At 47.0% G+C, this 25,478-nt stretch overlaps 1 protein-coding gene across 1 annotated transcript in view; it reads right to left on the reverse strand.

Annotated features, from left to right (window-relative positions):
• Positions 1-25,478, reverse strand: part of FHAD1 (forkhead associated phosphopeptide binding domain 1) — a gene marked incomplete at both ends in the record, with an annotated part of 120,644 nt that overhangs the window by 82,623 nt on the left and 12,543 nt on the right. Inside the window, 2 exons of the mRNA XM_080801742.1 lie at positions 1,682-1,949; positions 18,463-18,669. Coding sequence (XP_080657868.1) covers positions 1,682-1,949; positions 18,463-18,669 — 475 coding nt within the window. The remainder of the gene's footprint in view (positions 1-1,681; positions 1,950-18,462; positions 18,670-25,478) is intronic.

The following is a 25,478-nucleotide window of genomic DNA, read 5'->3' on the forward strand; positions in this document are numbered from 1 at the left end:
TGGGAGGTTCTCTGTCAAATTCTTTTTACTTTGCTGTATGTTTGAAAACTTTCATATTTATAAAATGTAGGGGGGAAAGTATGTTTGAAAATTTTCATATTTATAAAACACGGGGGGGGAATGGTTGAGTAATTTCATTCGATGTTGACGGCACATAGGGGTTCATTTGATGATAATAATGATGATGAACATGATATTACTGCATTTCATTTACTCCTCCGTTTGTATATTTCACAACAATAACTATTATTTGAATGGCTGAGGGACGTGATTTGGTGAATGGTCTTAAGTGACAGCAGGGGAGGCTGTGGAGCCACAGAGACACCTGGGGACTCCGAGGGGTCTGGGGCTGGGATGCAGAGGACAGAGAATGGGATCGTCACATCACAGGCATGGAAGAAACCAGAATCATGCCAGGGACTAAGTCAAACCTGCTGGTGAGGTCAGGAGGACAGTGACAGGCAGGAAGTCCCTTCCCCAAATGTCACGAGGCCTTCTGAAGAAGAGGGCAAGGGAAGAAAATCGTGAAGACTGGTACCCAGGGTGACTGGGCTGTGAGTGACAGCACCAGTGACTGAGACAACCACCTTAAATTTGACTGAAAAATGTTAGATTGGACTAGATTGAATATGTCATGTCTGGGAGGTAATTTTCCTCAATAAGCCTCAGCCTTCTCTTACCTGCAAAATGGTAATAAAATATTTAAAAACTTCCTAAGGCTGTTGTGGCCAAGAGGGATTTCAGGTGCCAATATTTCTGCACGAGTGAGTCAAAGCTGTAAGTTTTCAGTCCTGCTACATATTCATGTACAAGCACACACACACATTGACACAGACCCACACCCACACACTCACCACAGGGGCACTGATGTGTGCCTATGTGCCGAGCACAAAGTCTGAAGGGATATGCCCCAAAAAGCCGACAAGGGATATTGGGTGATGAGGGTGACAAATGATCCTTAACTATTTTCTTACCTTCTGTTTATCCCTGATTTTTTAAAAAAATTATTTATTTATTTATTTGGCAGAGAGAGAGAGAGAGAGAGAGACAGATAGATAGATCACAAGTAGGCAGAGAGGCAGCCAGAGAGAGAGGGGGAAGCACGCAGCCCACACAGCAGAGAGCCCGATGCAGGGCTCCATTCTAGGATCCTGAGATCATGACCTGAGTTGAAGGCAGAGGCTTAACCCACTGAACCACCCAGGTGCCCCTCTGATTTTTTTTTTTTTTTTTTAGATTTTATTTGTTTATTTGACACAGAGAGAGCACAAGTAAGCAGAGCAGCAGGCAGAAGGAGAGAGAGAGAGAAGCAGGCTCTCTGCTGAGCGGGGAGCCTGATGTGGGGCTCGATCCCAGGACCCTGGAATCATGACCTGAGCCGAAGGCAGCCGCTTAACCAACTAAGCCACCCAGGCGCCCTGATTTTTTTTTTAAGTAGGCTCCACCCTGGGCTTTTACCAACAACGTGGGGCTTGAAACCACCACCCTGAGATCAAGACCTGAGCTGAGAGGGAGAGTCAGACTCTCAACTGACGGAAACACCCAGGCGCCCCCATCCCCGATTTTCTCATGGTTAAGTATGTTCTACTTTTAGAATTAGAAAAAATAAGCAAAAATCAAGATCCATCCCTGTGGCTCTAAGCCCATCCCCAAAGCCACCAGCGGAAGAGCGCATGAATACCTTGCTTGATGACGGGAGGCCTGTGCGTACTATCCACCACAAAGGAGAACATCTTCCCACCAGCGCTCACGGGCCGCCGGTGGGGGGCAGGTGGGACCATGGTGGGTCTGGGAAACCCCTGGGACCAGCTCCTCTGCACTGGGGCTGGCCGGATGCCCGGGTGGAAGGGTATCTGTGGCGGCGAGGGTGGCTGTTTCGACTGCTGTGTGCCTCGAGTTGGCTGTGGTCTTGGCCAAGGTACCGAGCCACTCATCCATGGGAAGGAGACCTGTGGTGGCAGACAAGAGGGTCAGAGGAGGTTCTGATCTGCTGGGGGTCGTCCCCACCCTTGTCCCAGCCCTATAATTGTGGCTCTAGGGTTCAGCTTATAAGTCTCTTCTTTCAGGAAGCCCTCCCAGACTCTCCCAAAGTTTGGGATGGCGGTCCCCACTATGGGTCACATTTGCACCACCATCAACGGGGGGGAGGGGGCAGCCTTCATGCCAGGCATCCTGTCAAGAGGTTCATGTGCACTGCCCTATTTAATACACCCAATGCTCGGTCATGAGACTGAGACTGAGCCAGACCTTGTGACTTTCCAGATCGCAGATTTGCCGGTGAGCGTCTGAGCTCGTAGAATGTCACCTCTAAGAGAAGAGGGCTTTTGGTCTATCTTGCTCACCCCTGTATCTTCAGCGCCTAGAATGAGTGCCCAGCACTCAAACCACCACCCTGAGATCAAGACCTGAGCTGAGAGGGAGAGTCAGACGCTCAACTGACGGAAACACCCAGGCGCCCCCATCCATTTGAGCAGACCCTCAAATACTGGGTGAAAGAAGGAATGAACAGACCACTGAGATTCACACCCAGCTTTCGAGGGTCCCCAGCCTGCTTTTTTTTCTATCCACACTGCCCACCTCTTGGGCATGTCTATGCCATCTGGCCCCTGAAGCTGAGAGCTCTGGGATGGCACGGACCACAACTGTCCCCTTAACCTTTGATCCCCAACACCTACCACATCTGATTTTTGGGAGATGCCCCATAAGTATCTATCAAGGGGATCTTTCAGCACCTGACCCGTGGAAGAGTCTGCAGCTGCTGACCCTGGGAAGCACACCCAACTCCATCTCCCGCAGACAAGCATATGCTGAGAGGGGCTGACACCTGGCTTGGGCCTGGGTTTAATGCCTTGGTGGTAGCTTCTCCCCGTGCCTAGCGGTGAAACAATGACACTGGGGCGGGCTGTCATTTATTACTCTTTCCTTATCCATTCCTCACAACAGCCCTGCAGGTCTCCTGATTCCTGAGCCTACCAGGCTCAGGCAGTGGTAGTGTGGGGTGGGGGTGGGGGGACTGGGATCGAGGTCTGATGATCCCTCTCTCTGCCCCTCAACCCTCACTTACTTCTCATGAAAAAAACACACTAAGTTCAAATGTTTGTCACCTATGTAAGGGCACACACCTCTCCCCCCCTCACTCCCCAGCTCACATTTCTCCTTCAGCAGACAGGAGAGAATATGAACTCAGAGGCACATAGAAACAGACACTTCCAAAATACGAGCACCGGCTTGCAGAACTTCAGTTGGATTTTGTTCAGCAGGAAGGTTCTCTGCTCACTCGGGGTCCTGAAGCAAGCTTTTAGCTCCAGGCTTTCCCAACAGGTCAAGGATCCTGTGCATTCCCTCTGAAGACTTTCCTGGAGTTGGCGAGAACAGCGTTTGGGGATATCAAGCTCCACGCTCCAGCTGCCTGGAGACATCTGGCCCAGCATTCCTAACCATACCGGCCCACTTTACATCTGCTTCAGGAGCAGACCCGGCAGGATTCCGAGACTCTGTCACCTTCTGCGCAGTTTCGAATTTCTCTCCACCGTCAACACCTTAGTCTCTGCATCTGTGCCTTCTTCCTGTCTTCACTCTCAGCAGCCGACGTGTCCTGCTCCTGCTCTGACTTCTCCATCCATCCCGTCCCTTCCCCACCACGTGCCTGGATCATTCCTACATCCTTTTCCCGTCAGTTTAATAAATATTTATTGAACGAATGGGCTGAAGGTGACAAAGTGCAAATTCTACTGTGGTTTACCCCCAGCCGGCTGGAGAACAAATCTAGAGGTTACTGGTAGTGGTGGAGGAACTCCCTTTCATGCTGGGGTCCTCAGGGAACCTGCTCGCTGCTAACCAACTGCAAGGATGCTAGCAGGCGTGAACACACGGGGGGGCTCCAGCGCTCCGTGTCCCTAGTGCTCAGGCCAGAACCCGCTCAGGTCTTTTGGGGGGGGGCAGGGAGGGGAAGGGGGAGAATCCCTCGCCCAATCACTGAGCTCCTTGTTGTGGGTGGGGTTACAAACTCAGCCAATCACATCCCCTGCCCATCATGATTGGTTCAGTGGTGGGGCGTGTGATCCAATCAGAGCCAAGGAGACCCAAGGGTCTGAGGCTGGGCACCAGGACCTGGAAGGACCTCCCAGACTTGAGAATGGAGCCCCCCATGAGGGAGTGGGGCCCCGGCATGGAGAGATGGGAGCTGCTGCTGTTTTAATTTGGTAAATCACACATAACATAAAATATGCCATCTTAACCATTTTTTAAAAAGATTTTATGTATTTATTTGACAGAGTTCACAAGTAGGCAGAGGGGCAGGCAGAGGGGGAGGGGAAGCAGGCTCCCTGCTGAGCAGAGAGCCTGATGTGGGGCTCGATCCCAGGACCCTGGGATCATGACCTGAGCCGAAGGCAGAGGCTTTAACCCGCTGAGCCACCCAGGCGCCCCCATCCTAACCATTCTTAAGTGCAGGGTTCAGGAGCACGATGGACACGCACATTGCTGGGAGACAATCGTCAGAAAGCTTCCATCTTGCAAAACTGAAACGCTGTCCCCATGAACCACCACCACCCCTTTCCCCTCTCCCCAGCCCCCGGCACCCACCATTCCACTTTCTGTCTCTATGAATTTGACTCTCTAGGTACCTCAGGTAAGTGGAATCGTGGAGCATTTGTCTTTTGGTGACTGGCTTATTTCGCTGAGCGGCCCGTCCACGTTGTAGCAGGAGTCAGAATTCTCTTCCTTTTTTGCATACATCACATTTTGTTTATCCATTCAGTGTCAAAGGGCTCTTGGGTTGTTTCCACTCTGGCTTTTGTGACCATGCTGCTGTGAACACGGACGTGCCCACGGGGAAGCTGGCTTTGAGCCCTGGGTGCTGCCCTGAGCTGCTCAGCCCCATGAGACCAGCTAGAGCAGCACAGAACCCTAACCACAACGTCTCTAAAGGGGGAGGGGCCAGAGATGCATAAATGCAGCAAAGACTCCAATCCCAGCTTTTTGGGTTCAAAAATAAAATTATAAAGCTTTTTTTTCCTCCTCAAGCTTGTTGATTGAGATGGCTTTAGTTGGAAGGTTAAAGTTTTGTTTTTTTTTTTTTTTTTTTTTTCCTGGTTTGCATGCTTGCTCTATAATAAGCAAGGTCAAGGTTTTCTCAGAAATTGCTGCCAGTAACTATAAGGAAACAGGCAGGGGTAAAGCAAACACAAGAAAAAGGCTCACGTTAAAAGCTGGTTCTGGGCTGTGCTCACATTAGAATGTACACAGAGCTTGGGGTCAAGGTCAGTTATCAACAAGTCTGTTTTTAGAAACTTTAGTTTAAAAATACATGCTAATGCCTTTTCTTGTTCTCCTCCCACCCCCAATTCTCTGACCATATGGCACTTGAATGTTTTTTTGTTTTGTTTTTGAGGCAGCATATGTGATGGTCCTGATTTCTTCCACACTCTCTAAAATAGCAGGTTGTCAGCCACCTGGATTAACCATGACACACCCATTGCTGAATTTATATCAGCTTGAACAAACACCCGTCAATGATTTACTCAAGAAACCATAACCCATTTTTTTCGGATTATCTACTTGTCCTTTGTGTTATCTTTCCAATATGTGCTTCTAGCCCTGTAAAAGGTAGCAGGGACACCCTAAAATAATCAAGGTAGTTTGCACACGGAGTGCCTACAGGATACACACATTCTGCCAGGAAGCCCTGGAGGCTGGGTACAAAGTGAAGTAGACCTTGTCCTTGGAAAGCCTGTCGCGAGCTCTGCTGTTTGTAATTGCCAATACCTCCATGGCTATGAGCCACGATATCGAGAAGGCACACATGTGCCAGAGACTGGGCTGTGCATTGAACAAACGTGTTCTCATCTAATTACCAGGATAATCTCGGAGGTGGGGAGGGCTTTCTACCCTCATGTTGTGGATTAAGAAACTGCAGCTCAGAGAGGTTAAATGACTTGCCCAAGGTCCCACAGCCAGGAAGCAGTGAGATAATCTCGGAAGTGGGGAGGCATTTTTATCTCCATGCTGTGGATTAAGAAACTGCAGTTCAGAGAGGTTAAATGACTTGCCCGAGGTCCCACGGCCAGGAAGCAGTGATGCTATTTGACTCTAACACCTGTGCTCCCAGAGCACTGAGGCTATTTGAAGTCATGATTTTATACCTGCTTTCCATACTCACAAAAGGGTCTTAAGCGATTAGTGGGGAATAGGAGATTTTCTGAGTTACAAAAAAGAAAATTAGAAAGAACCACAAAACGTTGCAAGAGGTACTTGAAACAGGATTTTCTAGGAACACCGACAACTCTTTTATGGAAATGTTATTCATGTGGTACACACTGGATGCAACTCAGAGGACATCAGCCTCCACCCAAGCAGGACGGGGGCATGTCCTCTGTACCAGAGGTGTCGTGCTGGGGCCAGCCACTACCGGCTCCTGAGAGCCAGCTACTAAATGCCCAGAAATTTCTTGAGCTGGTTGATAAACACAGCCATTAATAAAAAATCAAATTACATAAACATACAATTAAGTGATATTGGAAACATAGGTAACAGATAGTTAAAACTCACCCTTCCTAATTATTTCACTCTATTTTACTATTATCCATGCTCTTGAGGTTATTTAACTCTACATATGCATGTGCTACTGCTTGTCTCACTGCATCTCTGTATTTAGTGATGTCTCACTGGTCACTTGACATTGGCCTTGGTGGGAGTATTTATGTCCCAGAAATTAGGGAACACTGTAAATCAGAGCTTGATCTTTTTTGTTTTGATGATTGCCTACACTTATGGAGGTTCTGGCAAGAACATTAACAATGTGGGGCACCTGGGTGGCTCAGTGGGTTAAAGCCTCTGCCTTCGGCTCAGGTCATGATCCCAGGGTCCTGGGATCGAGCCCCGCATCGATCTCTCTGCTCAGCCGAGAGCCTGCTCCCCCCCCCCCCCCACCGCCTGCCTCTCTGCCTATTTGTGATCTCTGTCAAATAAATAAATAAAAATCTTTTAAAAAAATGTTAGCAATGTAAATTATATAAAAGCATGTTGTGTCTAGAGTCATTAAATTATTAGCAGCATGTAAAATTGTGGACATATTCTTGAGGAAGTATTTGAAAACTATTATCTGGTGTAGCAAAAAGGTCACTGATAAACACGTGAAGTTCTACCATACATCTTTCTCGTTTCACTTTTGTCTTACTTGTGGATGCAAAGATATCCACCCACGTCCAGGTTGGGAAACTACCCTTTCGTCAGTGGTGAAGGTAAGTTGGCTGTGGGCCTGGGCATTCAGCCAAAGTCAGTGAAAGCGCTCTATGAGAATCGATCGGTTATACACAACTTACTTTAAAGATTTTATTTGTTTATTTGATAGACAGAGATCACAAGAAGGCAGAGAGGCAGGCAGAGAGAGAGGGGGGAAGCAGGCTCTCTGCTGAGCAGAGAGCCCGATGCGGGGCTCTATCCCAGGACCCTGAGAACATGACCTGAGCTGAAGGCAGAGACTTAACCCACTGAGCCACCCAGGTGCCCCGCAACTTACTTTAAAGAGCAGTATATAGTTCATTATTATTTGCAGAGAATGGGTTACACATTCTCTCCATCAGTAAGCCTTACGCTCTAGGTGCACACTTTACTTTTTTCAGAGCCGGGTGGTAAACATTTTCTAGCGGAGCACGGCTGTGCCCAGCACCCCCATGTCATGCCCGGGACGTGCAGCGGGCGTCGGCTGACTGAGCTGAAGAGGACAACCGGCAAACGGCACAAGTAGAAAGGCCTTTGGCTGATCCTGGGGGTGGGGCGGGAAAAATACACCTCAAGCCTGGCTCATCGTATAATAGCGGAGAGTGAGGAGGTCCTCCAAAAAGGGTGGGGACTTGTCAAAGGACAAGGCAACCAACCTCAAAGAGCTCCCAGTGGCAAGGTTGGGAGTTATTCGAGCAGCAAGACATGATGTGGGATTGGATCATAACCCAAAGTATACACTGAATATACAAGAGTTCATACTGATACAAGGACACGATTCAGGAAATACATAAACAGGGAAGGAGAGGCAATCTTCCTTACAGAAGAACTGAGCATATGTAGATAGGCTGCCTCCAGGAGGCGGGGCTTGAGTCCCACTGTCTGCACCTTCCTCCCCTCTCCTTTGGGGGTGGACAATACTCATGACCTGCTTCCACAGACTAGGGGATGGAAGGGGTTAAAGTCACTTTCTGGTGGAGAAACCTGGCAAAGACCAGCTTAGCCAAGCGAAGAAGTTAACGTCCCCAGGGAAGTCATGTGGGTGATGGGTTCCCCCCGATATGTGACAATGACACTTCACCTTTGTGGCACGTTTTCCGAAAACCATAACCCCAGTCTAGTAAGAGAAGAGGATCAGGCAAATCAGAGATGAACACAATCCAATCCAGTTAGCTATCCTGAAGAATGACACCTGGTCAGTACTCTTCAAGACTATCAAGGTCATGAAAGACAGACTAAGAAACTGTCACAGACCAGAGGAGGTTAAGAAGACATAGTGACAAAAGGCAGTGTGGTGCCCTGTGTTGGGTTGAGCCTGAAGTTGAGTTAATAATCACGGGCCAGTGTTGGTGTCTTGGTTTGGAGAACTGTACTGTGGTAACGGAAGATGCTTCAAATGGGGGAAACGGAGGGAGACATATACAAGAACTCTCTGTACTATCATTACAACTTTTATATAAATCTAGAAATTATTCCAGAATGAAAATGTTAATTACTAAAGCCGGGGAGGAGACTTTGAGTCACCAGGAGAAAACCATACAAAATCCTTACACAACTCCTAGTGTAGCTTACTCAAGGGGAGAGCTCTCGGGGACTGCTTTCAGCCCCAGAAGTTTACCAAATAAAGTTTACTGAACTTTACTCTTACAGCTACACCACCGTAATGACCGGAAGGGGCGAAGGTGGGAAAGAGACTAGAAAACACAGACATTGCCGCCAACGGCCAGCAGGGGGCGCCATTTGGCACCGGGGCCAACAGCCTTCCCTACCCCAGCAGCTCCTGGGGTGTTGCGCTCTCAGTGGGGTACTAATTCTAAGTCCCCCAGGAAAGGAGAAATCGTGTCCAAGATTTCCAGTGTGAGAAATCAGGATTATACATTTGGAACAGGGACCTGACGCGTTATATATGATTTTGGGAGCTTCAGAGAGCAAGTCCTTTTGTGGGGCTCAGAAGAAACATTCATTTGGATTTTTAGCAACTGGGTTAAAAAAGAGATCGGTTCCATCGAATTTCCCCATTGTCTGTAAGTCTTCTAGCCTACAGGTCCCCCCCCCCCTTTTTTAAAGATTTTGTTTGTTTATTTGAGAGGGAGAGGGAAAGCATGAGCAGGGGAGGGGCAGAGGGAGAGGGAGAAGCAGGCTCCCCACTGAGCAGGGAGCCTGACATGAGGCTCAATCCAGGACCCTAGAGGATCATGACCTGAGCTGAAGGCAGATGCTTAACCCACAGAACCACCCAAGCGCCCCCAGTCTCCCCTTTCAAGTTCTAACCAGCTTCCAGCTCAGTCCGCAGAATAGGAAATAGAGTCTAATGAGAAAAGTCCCAGATTTTTGCAACTAGTCTTTTCTACCCCTAGATGAGGTCTACTTCCGGTCAGCCTTGCCAGATTGAGAGACTGAAGGGGTGAAAGAATGAATGATTTCCCACTAAGTTAAGAAAAAGGAAGCAGCAACGTGGTTCTAGTGTGGTCACAAAGAGTGTGAGCGGCCAGGGGGCCCTGGAAGCAACCGAGGCTGGTTCCTTGGTTCCTGGGCTGGGTTGTTTCATCAGGAGGCCAAGGCTTTGCCTGCCTCTCCCCTCTGCGTCCCCGCCCTGCCCGCCCATGTCATCTGGGGGGCCAGTAGACATCTGATGGCAACACAGACTTCAAGAGTCCTTTTGCGTGAGTTTTTGCTGAGGACGCCCTGCCTGAGGCGAGCGCTGCCCAGCCCCTCCACTCCACAAGAAACACCCGGCCTCAGGGCACTTCCTCACATCAGCAGGTCCCCACGGAGTCCTTAAAGCACAACTAGGAGATCAGGTTGGTGATGACAAAGCTTGTCTAGCAAGATGTTCGTTCTGAAGAGTTCTGTGGTCCCTTTGGTCACTGGTCCCTCAAGCCTGGGTACAGGCACAGCAACATCTTCTCAAGAATGGGATCTACGCGGGCGCCTGGGTGGCTCAGTGGGTTGGGCCACTGCCTTCGGCTCAGGTCGTGATCTCGGGGTCCTGGGATCGAGTCCCGCATCGGGCTCTCTGCTTGGTGGGGAGCCTGCTTCCCTCTCTCTCCACCTGCCTCTCTGTCTACTTGTGATCTCTGTCTGTCAAATAAATAAATAAAATCTTAAAAAAAAAAAAAAAAAAGAATGGGATCTACGCAAAGGTGCCGTGAAGATGGAAAGGCCACCCTTCCCCAGGATGGACCAATGAACTCCCGGCTCCGTGAGATTCTCATCACACCCATTCCCCAGAGGGGAGGAATGAGCTAGTCTGCTTCCTTGGGGATCAGCTTTGGACTTTTTCAATGGAAAACGGAAAAGTGAATTATTTCTCATTTTCTTCCCTCTTCCCCCAAATTCCTGCTCTCAATCCTGTTAGGAAGGTTTGGTTGAGGCAGTGGGAATGCTTCCTAATGTCATGGACGTCTGGAGTTTCTTTGTTGTTTGTTTTGCCCACCCTGCATCCATTTCTCCATCTTGGGTGGGTACCTCAAATTTTGTGGAGCAGACAACCTGTTTCCCCCCACAATTTTGAGTCCATGAAATTCTGGTGAGGCTGATCCCTTCTGCTCCAGGGAAGAGACCATGACCCAGGCCTGACAATCAGACCATTCCATGTCCCTGGCCTCTGTGATAGGTTCAGGGATAGGCACATGGTCCAAGTCAAGCTAATTAAGAAATTTTTTCTTTTCTTGGAACGGTACTGGGGATGCTGGCTGTCACCTCACTACAGGTGAGGCAAGGGACTGCCTGAGATTGTGAAGCTAACAGAGGTAAAAAGACAGATTCCTGGCCATTGTTTGGGCACCTGGATCCAGCTGAGCCTGAAGCTGGTGCTTTTGGCCTTTTCAGTTACAAGAATTCCTTCTGCCCCTACCCCCGCCTTAGGCTATTTTGAGTTGGGTTTCCGACACTTGCAAACAATAACATTTCCTGGAAAATAAGCTTATTGCGACTTCACCACAAGCATCAGGACTTAGTCAGAACAAGAGGTGTTATGCGAGTTGTGATATACTCAGATACAACCCACCAGACTGTAAACATGCACCACATTTATCTTTAAGCTTGTAAAAGTAAAGCAATGGCCCAGAGAAGAAGTGATTTAAGACCAAGGAACCAGCCATAAGACCAGTAGTGAAACAGGACTTAGAGAAACTTTGAACAAACGAACAGTTTTCTAGCTACAGCAGACTTCAGACTACAAGTTCCAAATATCTTTTCAAAAGTTATACCAGGAAGAACATTCCAAAGTTTTCAAAGAAAACTTTCCAATTGAAGAAACACTAAAATGTATAATACGCATCTGTTGTGTATGTTCTATATTAACGTCTAGCGTACTTATCAGATATATCTGAATGTGATTATATCACATGTGCAAATGCATATATATATATGTATCTATATATTTAGAACCACATATTTTCAGCTTTTTCAAAAAAGATGTGGTGAAAAGACTGTTCAAATCTATTTCTTCAGCTCGCCAATTTTTGTTTTTTATTCCTCAGTTACCAAGTAAAAGCGATTAAACGGCACAGTTCCTGGAACACAGTAGGGCTCGAGCGGTCCTTCTCCCTGTCCTCACCTCCATTTTCAGCTCTTCTTTCAGAAAACTAAGTAAAAGAGGAGAGTCGGTGGAGCACGGGGTTATAAGCAGATGCTGGTCAATGTTTTCCATGGACCCAGACAGCAGATGTTTCCAGGTCTGCGTGCGGTACGCTCTGCCCGGCTCACTCTGCTGCCGAAGCAGGACAGCAGACGTAGCCACACCGACGCAAACAGGACGGCTGGTTTCCCATAAAACTTTATTTACAGAAACAGGTGATGGCCTGGATTTGGCGTGTGGGCTGTAGTTTGCCAACCTCGGGTTAGGAGCACGGGATTCAGCATTACACGGAATCAGGTGCTGCTCCTTCTTTGTCCCTGACTATCGGTATGACCCTGACGAATGTGATCCTTTTGTGCCTCGTCTGAAAAATCAGGATGGTAACAGCTGCTTCTTCGCTGGTGAGAAGTGAACGAGCTGGTGCCTGTATATCACCCTTAGAGAACTTCCTGGTACGTAGCCCATGCATATTGAACAGTGTGGGTCAGACATTACCATCACCAGCAAAGAGGAAGGAGAAAGGGCGTGACACGATTTGCCCTGGAGCTGCAGCCACAGCCGGTACAATGTTAGTGGAGGCAAGTTAGGAAGCCAATAAATGCAAATGCGTTTTCTTCTAGTCTTGGTGGCTTTTGTTTTTACTGCCGTGATAATCTTCCCCATCAGCAGGAAGCATAGCAGGTTGGCCTGGGGCTCGCCCTTGACCACCCCAGTGAAGGACTGTGGTGCTCCAGGCACCCCATGGTTAGGAAAAGCCTCTAGACCCCCAAGGACGCGGGAGAGTGGCCGGTCCATCCCCGCACTGGCTGTAGCCTATACATAAACTCAAGGAAGTTGCAGGAAATCTTTGAGCACCACTTACACAATGACAGGGTGGTCCCAATGGCCTCTACGGAAATCCTGAAGCGAGAAGGGGGACCTGGGATGATTACTGAGTATCTGCTTGGCAAAAACGGGAAACAAAAGCTTACAGAGGTGACATAAGCTGTAGCTGGAGTTTGAACTTGAATCTATCGCAACCCAAAGAACTTGCCTTCCTTCACTGTATCTGCCGAGCTGCCTCATCACAGCGGGGAGCAGCAAAGGGGTGGGGGTTGATAGAGGCGTTCTCTGTGTCGGGTGGGCTGTCATGACGTTGCCGGAAGGACGAAGGAGGTATGCAGGTCACAAGGGACAGGGTGGCTGGCCTGGGAACAGGGCCAAGCAGCTAAAGGGAAGGGTAGTCAAGTTTACCACTGTGGGGTAAACTGTGGTCAAGGTTAGCCCAGAGCCCTTTCTGGGGTGACTGCTGATGCGACCATGCATGGGGCGAGGGAAACTGCTACCAAGGGCGGTCTACCCATTCGTGAAACAACTCTACACATCACTGGGGGCCCCTGGCTTCCTTTCTGCCTTCTGGGGGTTTCCATTAGACTTGCCATATTTCATAACAGAGAATGACACGATTTATAGGTTTGGGCGAGGTGGGTTTCCTTGCCCGGCTGCTTGATCAGAACACCACCGCCATTCCCGGACAGTTTGTTTCCACACCTCCCTTCCCAGAGACCAGAAAGCACTCAAAAAGGCAACGACAGACAAAACCCACAACATGGCGGCCATGTCCAGCTGTGCGACGTCTACTGCCCACTCCTGGTGCTGAAACGGAGACTCTACTTCCCCGTTTTTTTTTTGGGGGGGGGCATTGCAAATGGCCCTGCAGCTCCTGTTCTGCATAGCTGGGGCGTGGCGGGGGGGGAGGGGGTGGCGTCATCCACATGGACTCTGATGTGAATGGCGACCCTGGCGTTGTGCAACATGGCGGCCCTAGGTTAGATTTTGGTGAAAGAGCTACGGTTTACAAAGCATGTTCCGGGATATATCCTTGGGGGCAGGTGCCAATGTATTTTGTCAACTAAGAGGCATTTTGTGGGTAGTTTTTCATCTTGGATGTCGTCCCACAGGTAATCCATATGCACGTGTATCCATCTGCTGGCTGGGGAGGTCTTGGGAGGTTTCCTGGCTAAAGGAACACTCCCAGAGGAGGTATCCTGGCTGCCACAGTGCTTGTTTGCTTGATTCTAGAGCTGAGAGTTACCCCGAGCTTGTCAGAGGGGTGGGAGGCTGAGCCAAGGGATTTGCATACATTACGCTCTTAATGCCACAGTAACTTCACACGGTAGGGACTGTTAGTTCCCTGAGTTTACAGCAGTGGGAACCGTGGCGTGAGAGTCAGGTGACATGGGCACAAGCCCAGAGCATAAGAGCAGGGCTGGGGCAGTGCTCGAGGCAGCCAGACCAGGATGCGCACTCCCCCCCACCGTGACAGCTGCTAACACATGTGGCTCCCTAACCCGTCCCCCACCTTCCCCCCACCTCCCCACCCCCAAGAAAAGGCAGTCACATCCCTTCGGATTGGTTATGGTGACCACCACAAAGCCTGAAATGAATGTTTTCCTTTGGGAACTCTTTGTCAGGAGGGGACTGGTACTGACCACGCCCAACCCTTTTGATTTCATGATGGTTATCCTTGAAAATTCCACCTCGGGGAGAAACACAGTGCCCTCACCTGGGACCCAAAAAAACAGTCAGAAACGCTAGCATAGCAATCCAGATGGCCACAAATTTCTTAGAAAGGCTGGACCTCAAAGTATTAAACGATAGATGCCCTTCCTCACCTCCTCTTCCTCTCTGCCTCCCTCCCTCCTTTCCCTCCTTCCAGTCCACAAGGCTTTTCACACCCCAGGCCCCGCAGAGGAAGCCTCCATTAATAAGACCTCAGAGGATGCTTGCATGAAAGTCCCTCAATATAGGAATGCTCTGAGCAGAGAGCACTTTGGGGAGGACGGACGAGGGGCGAGTCCTGCAGGGTAAGGTGGCTCCCTGGGAAAGCCCGGGAAAGCACCCTGGGCACAGGCCAGGGGAACATTTGTGCAGCTCCTTGCCGTCACTCGGGGAATGAAGTGGGACACAAATGCTTGTAGAAATAAGAATTTTAAAGAAATATGTGTATATTCAAGTGACCACAAAAGTGTTTTTTGCTCCCTCTGAAAACCAGTCAGGGATACTGCTCTGGCGAGCGTTAGATTAAGTGGTTTTCTTCTCTCTGTTCCCCACAAGTGGGGATAGAGCTTAATTCTGCATTGACCAGCTGTGTGAAGCTGGGAAAATTACTTAACCTCTCTGAGTTTTGGATTCCTTGTCTGTAAGATGAGGATCATGAGAGAACCCACCCCATAGGTTGTCGTGAGGGTTAAATAAGGGCAAGCAGGCAAATCACTTAGCATAGTTTCGTTCATATCCAGGACTCCTGCTACTCTACTGATTTCTCTTTTTACAAAGCGTCCTCTTCTTCTGTAGTCAAGTTCAAGGTCTTGACCATTGTTTCTTATGCTTATCCGATACCAGAAGCATCTCGTAAAACGAAGTACCCCTTCCATACTTATACACCTGTACGCATGACATACTTAATCACGATAGCCAAAAGGTGGGCGCAGCCGTCGATGGATGAATGGACGAATGGCTCAACAAAACATGAGATAGACACACGACGGAATATTCCAAGGCTCAAAAAGATCCCCTTACTCAAAAAGGAAGGGGATTCGGACACCTGCTACAGCACGTATGCACCTCGAGGACACAATACTACATTAGTGAAGCGAGACAGTCCCAAAGGGACAAACACTCTAAGATTCCACTTACACGGGGGGCCTGGAGCATTGAGATTCAGAGAGACAGAACGGGGGGCTGGGAGCGGAAGGAGGAGGGAGTTTTATTGAATGGGCGCAGAGTTTCAGTTTGGGAAGATGAACGGAGTTCTGGGGACAGCTGTAGAACCACGTGAATGTAACGGTGAGGAACTATATATTTAAAATCCATTATAAAGGTGAATGTTTTCAGTATTTGGCCACAATTTTTAAAATTAAAAATTAAAAACAACAACAACAAAAAACCCCTAAGTACCTCCAAGGTTTTTGGGGGGAGGAACAGAAATGGATGGAAACGTTCTGAAAGGAGGTTGTGGTGACGGCCAGCTCCGTAAACATACAAAACGGGGGACACCTGGGTGGCTCAGTCGGTTGAGCTTCTACTTTCGGCTCAGGTCATGATGGGATCGAGTCTGCATCCGGCTTCCTGCTCAGCTCTCCCACTCCCCCTGCTTGTGCTCTTTCTCTCTCTCAAGTAAATCATAAAATCTTTTAAAAAATCATACAAAAATGGGCTGAATCATAGGCTTACCACGAATGAAGTTTATGTTATGTAAACTGGAGGCAAGCGAACAAATGCCGTGTTCCCGAGGAACCTTTTGGGGCCACGAACATGGTCACTGTCTTGACCGTGGCGATGGTTATTCAGGTGCACACGTGGGTCAAAGCCAATCAGATTATAACCTTTAAACATGTGCAGCTGATTGTATGTCAGTCATATCTCCATAAAGTTGCTCTCTTCCCCCCTTTTTGTAAGTTGGCTCTATGCCCAGCTTGGAGCCCAATGTGAGGCCTGAACTCACGACCCGGAGATCAAGACCTGAGCTGAGATTAAGAGTCAGACGCTTAACTGGCTCAGCCCCCCAGGCGCCCTCCATAAAGCTATTTTTTAAAAAAGCAACACAGTTTTCCATATACGAACGAACTCTCGTACTTTTTTTTCAAACAATGCCCCCTTCTGATGGATATTTAGGTTTCAATTTTTGTGTCCCTATAAATAATATTTCCATAAATATCTTCATATGAAAAAAATGCAGACATTATCGCCCTTTCCCCTTCTGGCAAGCCACAAAATGAGAATTTCCCAGGCAGGGGGGCCTGGGAACCTGTAATTTTGTTGAACATTCCAGAAACATTCTTATAATCAGACATGTTTGAGAAACATTGACTCAAACTTCACAAACTTAGATTTATAGGCTTGGGGTTTGAAACTCCATTTTCTTTGGTTCCTGAAAAGAAATCTGTAAATGCTCTAGACAAGGGGCTCCATATATAGGTTTCCCTTCTGTAGGGGGTACATCGGAATCACCAAGGAGCCTGGGAAAATGCATAGTCCCACTCCCAGGGAGGCTGTGTAGGGTCGCCAGATTTAACATAAATAAATACATAGATTAAACAACATACATAAATGAAATAATAGGGTATCCAATTAACTCTGAATTTCAGACAAATACCAAATAATTTCTTTAGCATAAGCAATCCCTTGCAATATTTGAGACATACTTATACTACAAGATTATTTGCTGCTTATCTGAAATTCAGCTTTAACTGGGTGTCCTGTGTTTTTTTTTCTGGCAACCTTAAGTATGAGTCCCTGGGTCCGGGTGAGGCCCAGGAATGGGCATTGTCGGTCTGCTCCCCACAGGGTTCCGATGTGGGTGTGTGTGTGGGGGGATCCGTATTATCCATGTTGAGAACTCTTGATTGTGTCAACACCTTCTGGGTCAGGAGCCCCCCTCAGTGCTGCCTCAGGACCTTGGTACGTACCATGAGCAAACAAACTTTAACGGTCTAAGGAGGATAAGGCAGCTGAGCAGCAGCCGAAAAATCTGCCCCACACCTTCAGAGCCAAATGTGATGGATGTGGCATCATGGTCCATGCAGCGTGAGGGATGCCGCCCGTCTTTCTGGGGTGCGCAATCAGGGCTGCCTATGGGCTCAAAACCCCAGGAGTCTGTCTCGATCCTCTAAAGTTGATTTATTTATACCCAGCCTTGTCCCAGAAAGGCTTTTAAGCCTTGGAGGGCCCAGTTCATGTAGCGTTCTTGGGGGCAGCGAGTAAGACAAAGACGCCATCTCTCTGGGACACACATGGCAGATATTAATTGTGTGCTCACCGCGAACGGGCACTGTGCTAGTTTTACAATTATAATCATCTCTTTCCACCCTCAAGGTGAGCCTGCAAGGTCATAGCTGTCATTGGCCCCATTTTTGTGGAGGAAATGGGAGGTTCTGGGGGCTCCACGGGCTTGCCCAGGAGCACACCAGAGTATGCGAGGGGCGGAGCTGGGATTCTGACCAAAGCCTGAGCTGCTAACCTCCCTCGCCCCTCACCCCACCCCAGCCTGCCTCCCCCGTGAATGGTGTCTTCCTTGGCACTGAGCTTTAATGGGGAAGTTTTGTATTGCATTTTGCTTAAACTGACCATATTATAGGTCAGGATCCCAAGGACATTTCTGTTCAGGGTATGATAACAGCTGCCGTGCCTGAGTCTCTGCTCCAGGCCGACACTGACTTTCACGCTCTACAGAAAGATTTCCTCTCAATGCCGCGCAACATTGGGAAGCCTGAGACCCAGGCATATAAAGAACCCTGGCTGATCACAAAGCAAGGACGCTGCAGAGCGCTGATCTGCGTAAAAAGAAGCATCCATCTCTGAGTTTTCTTTCCTCTTGCTCTAACCAAGGTTTGCATTTTCAGGAGAACGCTATGGCCCTGGGTTGGCCCCTGTGCAACTCTTACATGTCATTCCAGGAAATGGCCAGAAGAGGGCGCTAAGATGCGCACCCCCACCAGGATCCACCTTGATTGGTGTGAACCTTGTAAGATCCAGTAGGTCAAGGTCACTTGTGGGCCCAGCATGAAATCCAGTTGGTACGCTGTGGACAAGCACGACCCTTTGACGACCCTTTGGATGTATAGAAGGTGACAGGACACCGCACCTCTGGCCCCTACCCTGCAAGGGCCTGGACTCACCGAGGGTGCGTTTTCGATGACGAGTTCGTAGGTCAGCCCTCCGGACCCGAATCTCAGGATGTCTCCGGGCAGCAGCTTCACGGCCACATTCTGAATGTGGCACTCGTTGACGAAGGTGCCGTTTCGGGAATTGAAGTCCTGGAGAACAAAGCTGTCCTCGGCCTCATTATATTCAATAAGTGCATGATGGTTGTCGATGTCTGCAGACTGAAATACAGAAGGAAGACAGCTGTAGCCAGGGCCCCAACATCTTAGTACCAGAGGGTGCTAAGTCCCTTCCCTGGCCGGCTGGTCACCACAACCCTCATTCAAAAACGATGATGCTCAGAGTCAGAGAAGTGAAGTGGCCTGGCCAAGGCCACATGGTTGGTGTGCGATGGGGCTTGGGATGTGGTCTCTGACTCCAGACCCAGAGCAGGTGCCCATGTTGTGGGGTGGGGGATCAGGCAGCACAGAGGCAAAGGGAACTGAGGGGAGTCTGAATGAGCACATATTCTGGGCAGGGAGTTGGCCACTTTCATTTTATAAAAATAACATTTAAAAAAATATTACAGAAAATGAGAATTGAAGAAAAGCACAAAGAAGACATTAAAACCACTTAGGCTCCCATCCCCCAGAGGCGGGCACTGTTAACACTGTGGTTCACTTCCTTCTAGTCCTCTGTCTGTGCTTACAAGCTTTTTAAAAAGCTCAAACAAAACTGAGATCACACCACATAACATACAGTTTTATAACTACTTTTACAAAACCTTGGTGTGCAATGAAGATTTCCCCATGCGATTAGTTATTTCTATTGCTTCTTAAAAGCTGCTCAGAATTTATCTCATCAGTGATGATCTGCTTTTTCAGTAGGGGGCCGGGTGTGACTACCTTTCCAGAAAGAAAGGGACTCCAGCCCAGACGGTGCCCAGACGGTGTCTGTGAGTTGGCAATGCCAGGCAGAAGGCTCCTCTGTAATTTTCTTTTTGTCAGAAGAGTGAGCAAAGGTTAGCACCCAGGAGGAAATACTACATTCCTGGGGCATGGGGCTCTGGACTGTGGCTGCAGGGCACATGTGAAATCTTTCTCCTTTCAGGACACTGTGTCTGTTAGATATCTACCCCCGCCTGAGACTTGGCAATTAGTTTCTAAATTTATCTTCTCGGAGTGCCTCATCTGACATTCATAGAAAGAGTATTTGCACTTAGACAAGTGTAAAGTCCCATGATACAATGATACCAATAGCTTGTATCAATAATATAATAATAGTTTATATTATATAGCTTATACTATTATATAGTAATATCATAACTTATATTAATAGAGTATATTAATTTAACATTACATGCCAGGAAGTTTGCTAAGTGCGCTACTGCATTTTCCATTTCATCTACACAATAATCCAAAGGGATTGTTCTCTATTTTGTAGATAAGGAAACTGAGGCACAGAATGATTTAATTTGCCCAAAGTCACCCAGCTTGGCTAGCCTGCCTTGTATTCAGATTTGCTTGATTCAAATGTCTGTGTTCTTAACTACGTTGCAAATTTTTATCATACACTTGGGTACTTAAAATATTGAAACACAAAAAGAAAGTAGGAGGAACTATGTTAATTTCAGATAGAACAGACTTCAGAGCCAGAAGCATTACCAGGGTAAAGAGAGGCATTACATATGATGATAAAGGGGTCAGTTCTCCAAGAAGACGAAACAGTCCTTAACTGTATGTGCCTAAAGATAGAACATCAGAATAAGTATGGCAGAAAGTGAAAGAAGTTTCAGGAGAAACAGACAAATCCATTATGACAGTTGGAGACTTCAACATCCTTATATCAGTAATGGACAGATATGCAGAAAATTAGTGAGGATAAAGCTGAACTGAATACCACCACCAGTCAACTGCATCTAATTGACATGTATAGATCGCGTCACCAAATAACAACAAAATGCACATTGTGCTCAAGCTCACATAGAACATTCGCCAAGAGAGACCACATTCTGAGCCACAAAACATAACAAATTTAAAATTTCAAAGAACAAAAGTCATACAAAGCATGCTCTCAGCCTATGAGAGATTCAAACTAGGAATCAATAGCAGAAAGACAGCTGAAAATTCCAGAGAATTTGGACATTAAACAACATGCTTCTAAGCAGCATGTTGGTCAAGGAAGAAGCTTTAGGGAAAAGAAAAAATGATCTAAATGAAATGAAAGCACATGCAAATTAAAATACAACTTATCAGAATTTGTGGGAGGCAGGGAAGCAGTGCTTAGAAGGAAATTTATAGCATAGAATGCATATATTAGAAAAGAAAGACTTAAAATCAATAATCTAAGCTTCCACTTAAAGAAATTAGAGAATGAAGAGCAATATAAGCCTAAGACAAGCAGAAGAAAAAATTAGGACAGAAATGAATGAAATTTAAAAATTTGAAGATAATAGAGAAAAATCGATGAAACCAGAAGTTGATTCTTTGAAAACATCGATAAAATTGGCAAGACTCTAGCAGGCTAATCAAGAAAAAAAAGAGAGAGGGTACAAATTACTAAAATCAGACATGAAAAAGAGACCATCACTACTGATACCATAAATATTAAAAGGCTAATAAAGGAACACTATAAGTAAATCTATGCCCACAAATTTGATAACTTAGATGAAACTGACCACCTCCTCGAAAGCTACAGTGTACCAAAACTCATACAAGGAGAAATAAATGATCTGAAGAAGCCCATATCTATTAAGGATTTTGAATCAATAATTAAAAGCTTTTGGGCACCTGGGTGGCTCAGTGGGTTAAAGCCTCTGTCAGGGTCCTGGGATCCAGCCCTGCATTGGGCTCTCTGCTCAGCAGGGAGCCTGCTTCCCTCTCTCTCCGCCTGCCTCTCTGCCTACTTGTGATCTCTGTCTATCAAATAAATAAATAAAATCTTTTAAAAAAATAATCAAAAGCTTTTCAAAACAGAAAGCACCAGGCCCAGATGGATTCATTGGTGAATTCCACCAAACACTTAAGGAAAAGAATAATCCCAGTTCTCTACAACCTCTTCCAGAACAGAGAAATTGAAAACCAGACACAGATATTACAAGAGAAACTTCAGACCAATATCTTTCATGAACATAGAAGCAAAATCCTCAACAAAATGTTAGCAAATTGAATCTAACAATGTATACAAAGAATTGTACACCACAAGCTAGTATGCAGGTATGCAAGGCTTGGTCAACACTTGAAAACTGATTAATGTAATCTATCATCTCAACAGGCTAGAGAAGAAAAGTCACATGATCATATCACTAGAAGAAGAAAGAGCATTTGACCAAATTCAACACCTACTCATTATTGAAAAGCAAAACCACAAAACTTTGGCAAATTAGGAATAGAGAGGAACTGCCTCAACCTGATAAAGAACATCTACAAAAATCCTAAAGCTCACATCACACTTAATGGTGAGAAACTAGAAACGTTCTCGTTAACACCAGGAACAAGACAAGGATGTCCCCTTTCATACTCCTTTTTAACACAGTACGGTGTCCTAGCCAGGACATGCAATAAGACAAGAAAAGGAAATAAAAGGTACATAGATGGGGAGGGAAGAAGTAAAACTGTCTCTGGTTGCAAATGACATGATTGCCTAGGTAGAAAATCCCAAAGAATCAACAAAAACACTCCTAGAACTAACAAGCAATTATAGGAAGGCTGCCAGATACAACATTAATACACAAAAGCTGATTGCTTTTCTGTATACCAGCAATGAACAGCTGGAATTAGAAATTAAAGACATGGGGCACCTGGGTGGCTCAGTCATTAAGCATCTGCCTTTGGCTCAGGTCATGATCCCAGGGTCCTGGGATTGAGACCTGCATTGGGGCTCCCTGCTCTGCAGGAAACCTGCTTCTCCCTTTCCCACTCCCACTGCTTGTGTTCCCTCTCTCACTGTGTCTCTCTCTGTCAAATAAAGAAATAAAACCTTTCAAAAATTAAAAAAAAAATTAAAAACATAACACCAGGGGCACCTGGGTGGCTCAGTGGGTTAAGCCTCTGCCTTCGGCTCAGGTCATGGTCTCAGAGTCCTGGGATCAAGCCCCACATTGGGCTCTCTGCTCAGTGGGGAGCCTGCTTCCCCCTCTCTCTGCCTGCCTCTCTGCTTACTTGTGATCTCTCTCTCTGTCAAATAAATAAATAAGATCTTTAAAAAAACAACAAAAAAAACCCCACCATTTACGTTAGCACCAAAAAAAAAAAAAAAAAAAGAAAAGAAAAGAAAAGAAAGAAAGAAAGAGAAAAGGAAAAAGGGAAAAGAAAGACCAGACAGAGAGAAATACTTAGGTATAAATCTAACAAAATATATAAAGATCTATATGAAGAAAACTATAGGCTCTTTTCATAAGCTTATTTGCCATCTGTGTGTCTTCTTTGGTGAGGCGTCTATTCATATCCTTTACCCATTTGTAAACTGGGTTGTCTGTTTCTTTATTGTTGAGTTTTAAGACTCATTTATTTTGGATACATGTTTATAGCATTCTTATTCATAATTGCCCCACACCGGAAGCAACCGAGATGTCCTTTAAGAGGTAAATGGATAGGTAAGTTGTGGTACATCTGTACAATAAAATAATAGTGATGAAGAGAAATGAGCCATCAAGCCACAAAAAGGCGTGGAGAAACCGTGGAAGTGCACAGCGCTTAGTGACAAAAGCCAGTCTGAATAGGCTATATAGTGTACAATTTCAACCATATGGAATTCTGAAAAAAGTAACACTATAGAGACAGCAAAAAGAACAGTGCTTTCCAGTTGGATGGAACTGGAAGGGGATGGAATTCCAAAGGGATGAATTCATACCATCCAAAGTGGATGTGGGATGGCATGAATGGGGGAGCACAGGGATTTCGGGGCAGCCAAACCATTCCGTATGACACGGCAGGGGTGTATACTTGTTATATATGTGCCAAAACCCACAGAATATGCGATGTGAGGAGTGAGCCCTAATGTAAACTACAGACTTCAGTTAATAATAATATACTGGTATTGGTTCCTCAGTGGTAACAAATGTCCCATTTTATTTTTATTATTTATTTATTTTTTAAAAAGATTTTATTTATTTATTTGACAGACAGAGATCACAAGTAGGCAGAGAGGCAGGCAGAGAGAAAGAGGGAAGCAGGCTCCCTGCTGAGCAGAGAGCCCGATGCAGTGCTCGATCCCAGGATCCTGGGATCATGACCTGAGCCGAAGGCTGAGGCTTTAACTCACTGAGCTACCCAGGCGCCCACAGATGTCCCATTTTAAAGCAAGATGTTAATGATAAGGAAAGCTGTGTGTGTGCTTGGGGGGGCGGTGGGTATGTGGGAACTCTGTGTACTATCTGCTCGATATCCTATAAACCTCAATCTGGCCTCAAAAAGAAAGCATTTTTTTCTAATATTAAAACACATCCGTCCTTTGGGAAATGCCACTCACGCCATGGTTGTCATCATTCTCATTGATCTCTTGCTCCGAGGACCCTTGATAACCCATCAAAGAGAGGAATTCTATGTGCTGCATTTTGTTTTTCTTTTCCCAGGACTCATAACTTTCAGTTCCTCAGTCGCTGTCAGGCCATTATTAAGAAATCAAAGCAAGCAGGAAGTTTTGAATGACCCCATCAAATGGGGTGAGCCCCTGCCACATGGTAGGCCAAGAGAGGGCTTCCTGGGGCGGCCCTGTAACAGCCGAGGGAAGAGCCTCGGCTTCCTGGGAAAATTGCTAAAAGCTACTATTGGGACAGAAGCCCTGCGGCTAAGGTGGGCAGACTGCACGGGCTCCGTCCTGCTGAGCTGCCCACCACTCGCCATTCATAGGTGCATTCATTAAAAGGTGCAGCTCAGGAACCTGGGTGGCTCGGTTGGTTGAGCAACTGCCTTCCGCTCAGGTCATGATCCTGGAGTTCCGGGATCGAGTCCCGAACCCGGCTCCCTGCTTGGAGGGGAGTCTGCTTCTCCCTCTGACACTCCCTCCTCTCATGCTTGTGCTCTCTCATGCTCCCTCAAACAAACAAATTTAAAAATCTTTAAAAAAAAAAAAAAAAGATGCAGCTTAACGAGAAAGACGGTATGGCAGTTCCTCAAAAAATTAAGAATAAAATGATCAGACGTTCCCTCAAGCCCACTTTTGGGTATACAACCAACGGAACAGAAAGCAAGGGCTTGAAGAGATATCTGGACGCCCGTGTTCACAGCGTTACCCGCAACAGCTGGAAGGTGGGAACAACCCAGGGTCCACGGTCAGATCAGTGGCTAAGCAAAATGCACCAAGTGCCTACAATGGAGCATTATCCAGCCTGAAAAAGGAAGAGAATCCCGATGCTCATGACAACATGGTGTGGACCTTGCAGACATGACGCTAAGTGACATAAGCCAGGCATACACCGGCAACCACGGTCCGAGTCTACTGATATGAAGTGTACCCAGAGCTGTCGAGCTCACAGAAACAGGAAGTAGGATGGTGGCCACCAGGGACCGGGGGCAGGGGAAGTTGGGAATTGCTTGATGGTTTAAGGGGTACAGAGTTTCAGTTTTGCAAGATGAAGAAGTTCTGATTGGTTATATATAACTATGTGAACACACTTAACACTGCTAATCCGCACTCGTATAAACGGTTCAGATGGTAAATGTTATGTGTATTTTACTACAATACTAAAAATGGCTAAGAGGTGGGCATCTGGGTGGCTCGGTTGGTTGGGGGCCGGACTCTTGGTTTTGGCTCAGGTCTTGATCTCAGGATCGTGGGATCAAGCCCCGTGTTGGGGTCTGCGCTCAGCTCAGAGTCTGCTTGTCTCTCTCCCTCCCCACACTTGTGCTCTGTCTCCCTCTCTCTCAAATAAATTAATAAAATCTTTAAAAAAAATGGCTAAGGTGAAGGGCCTCAGCCAACATCAAGATGCTGGCCCGTGGCACTGTCAGGACCAAAATCTGTATCCTTGACTTGTCCCCTATGCTTTTCAGAGTAGACAGTAGTTTAATAGGAAGAGAGGAGTGGGGTGGAACTGAATATGGGACATGCA

Source organism: Martes martes (genome assembly GCF_963455335.1).
Source record: "Martes martes genome assembly, chromosome: 4".
NCBI classification, from domain to species: domain Eukaryota; kingdom Metazoa; phylum Chordata; class Mammalia; order Carnivora; family Mustelidae; genus Martes; species Martes martes.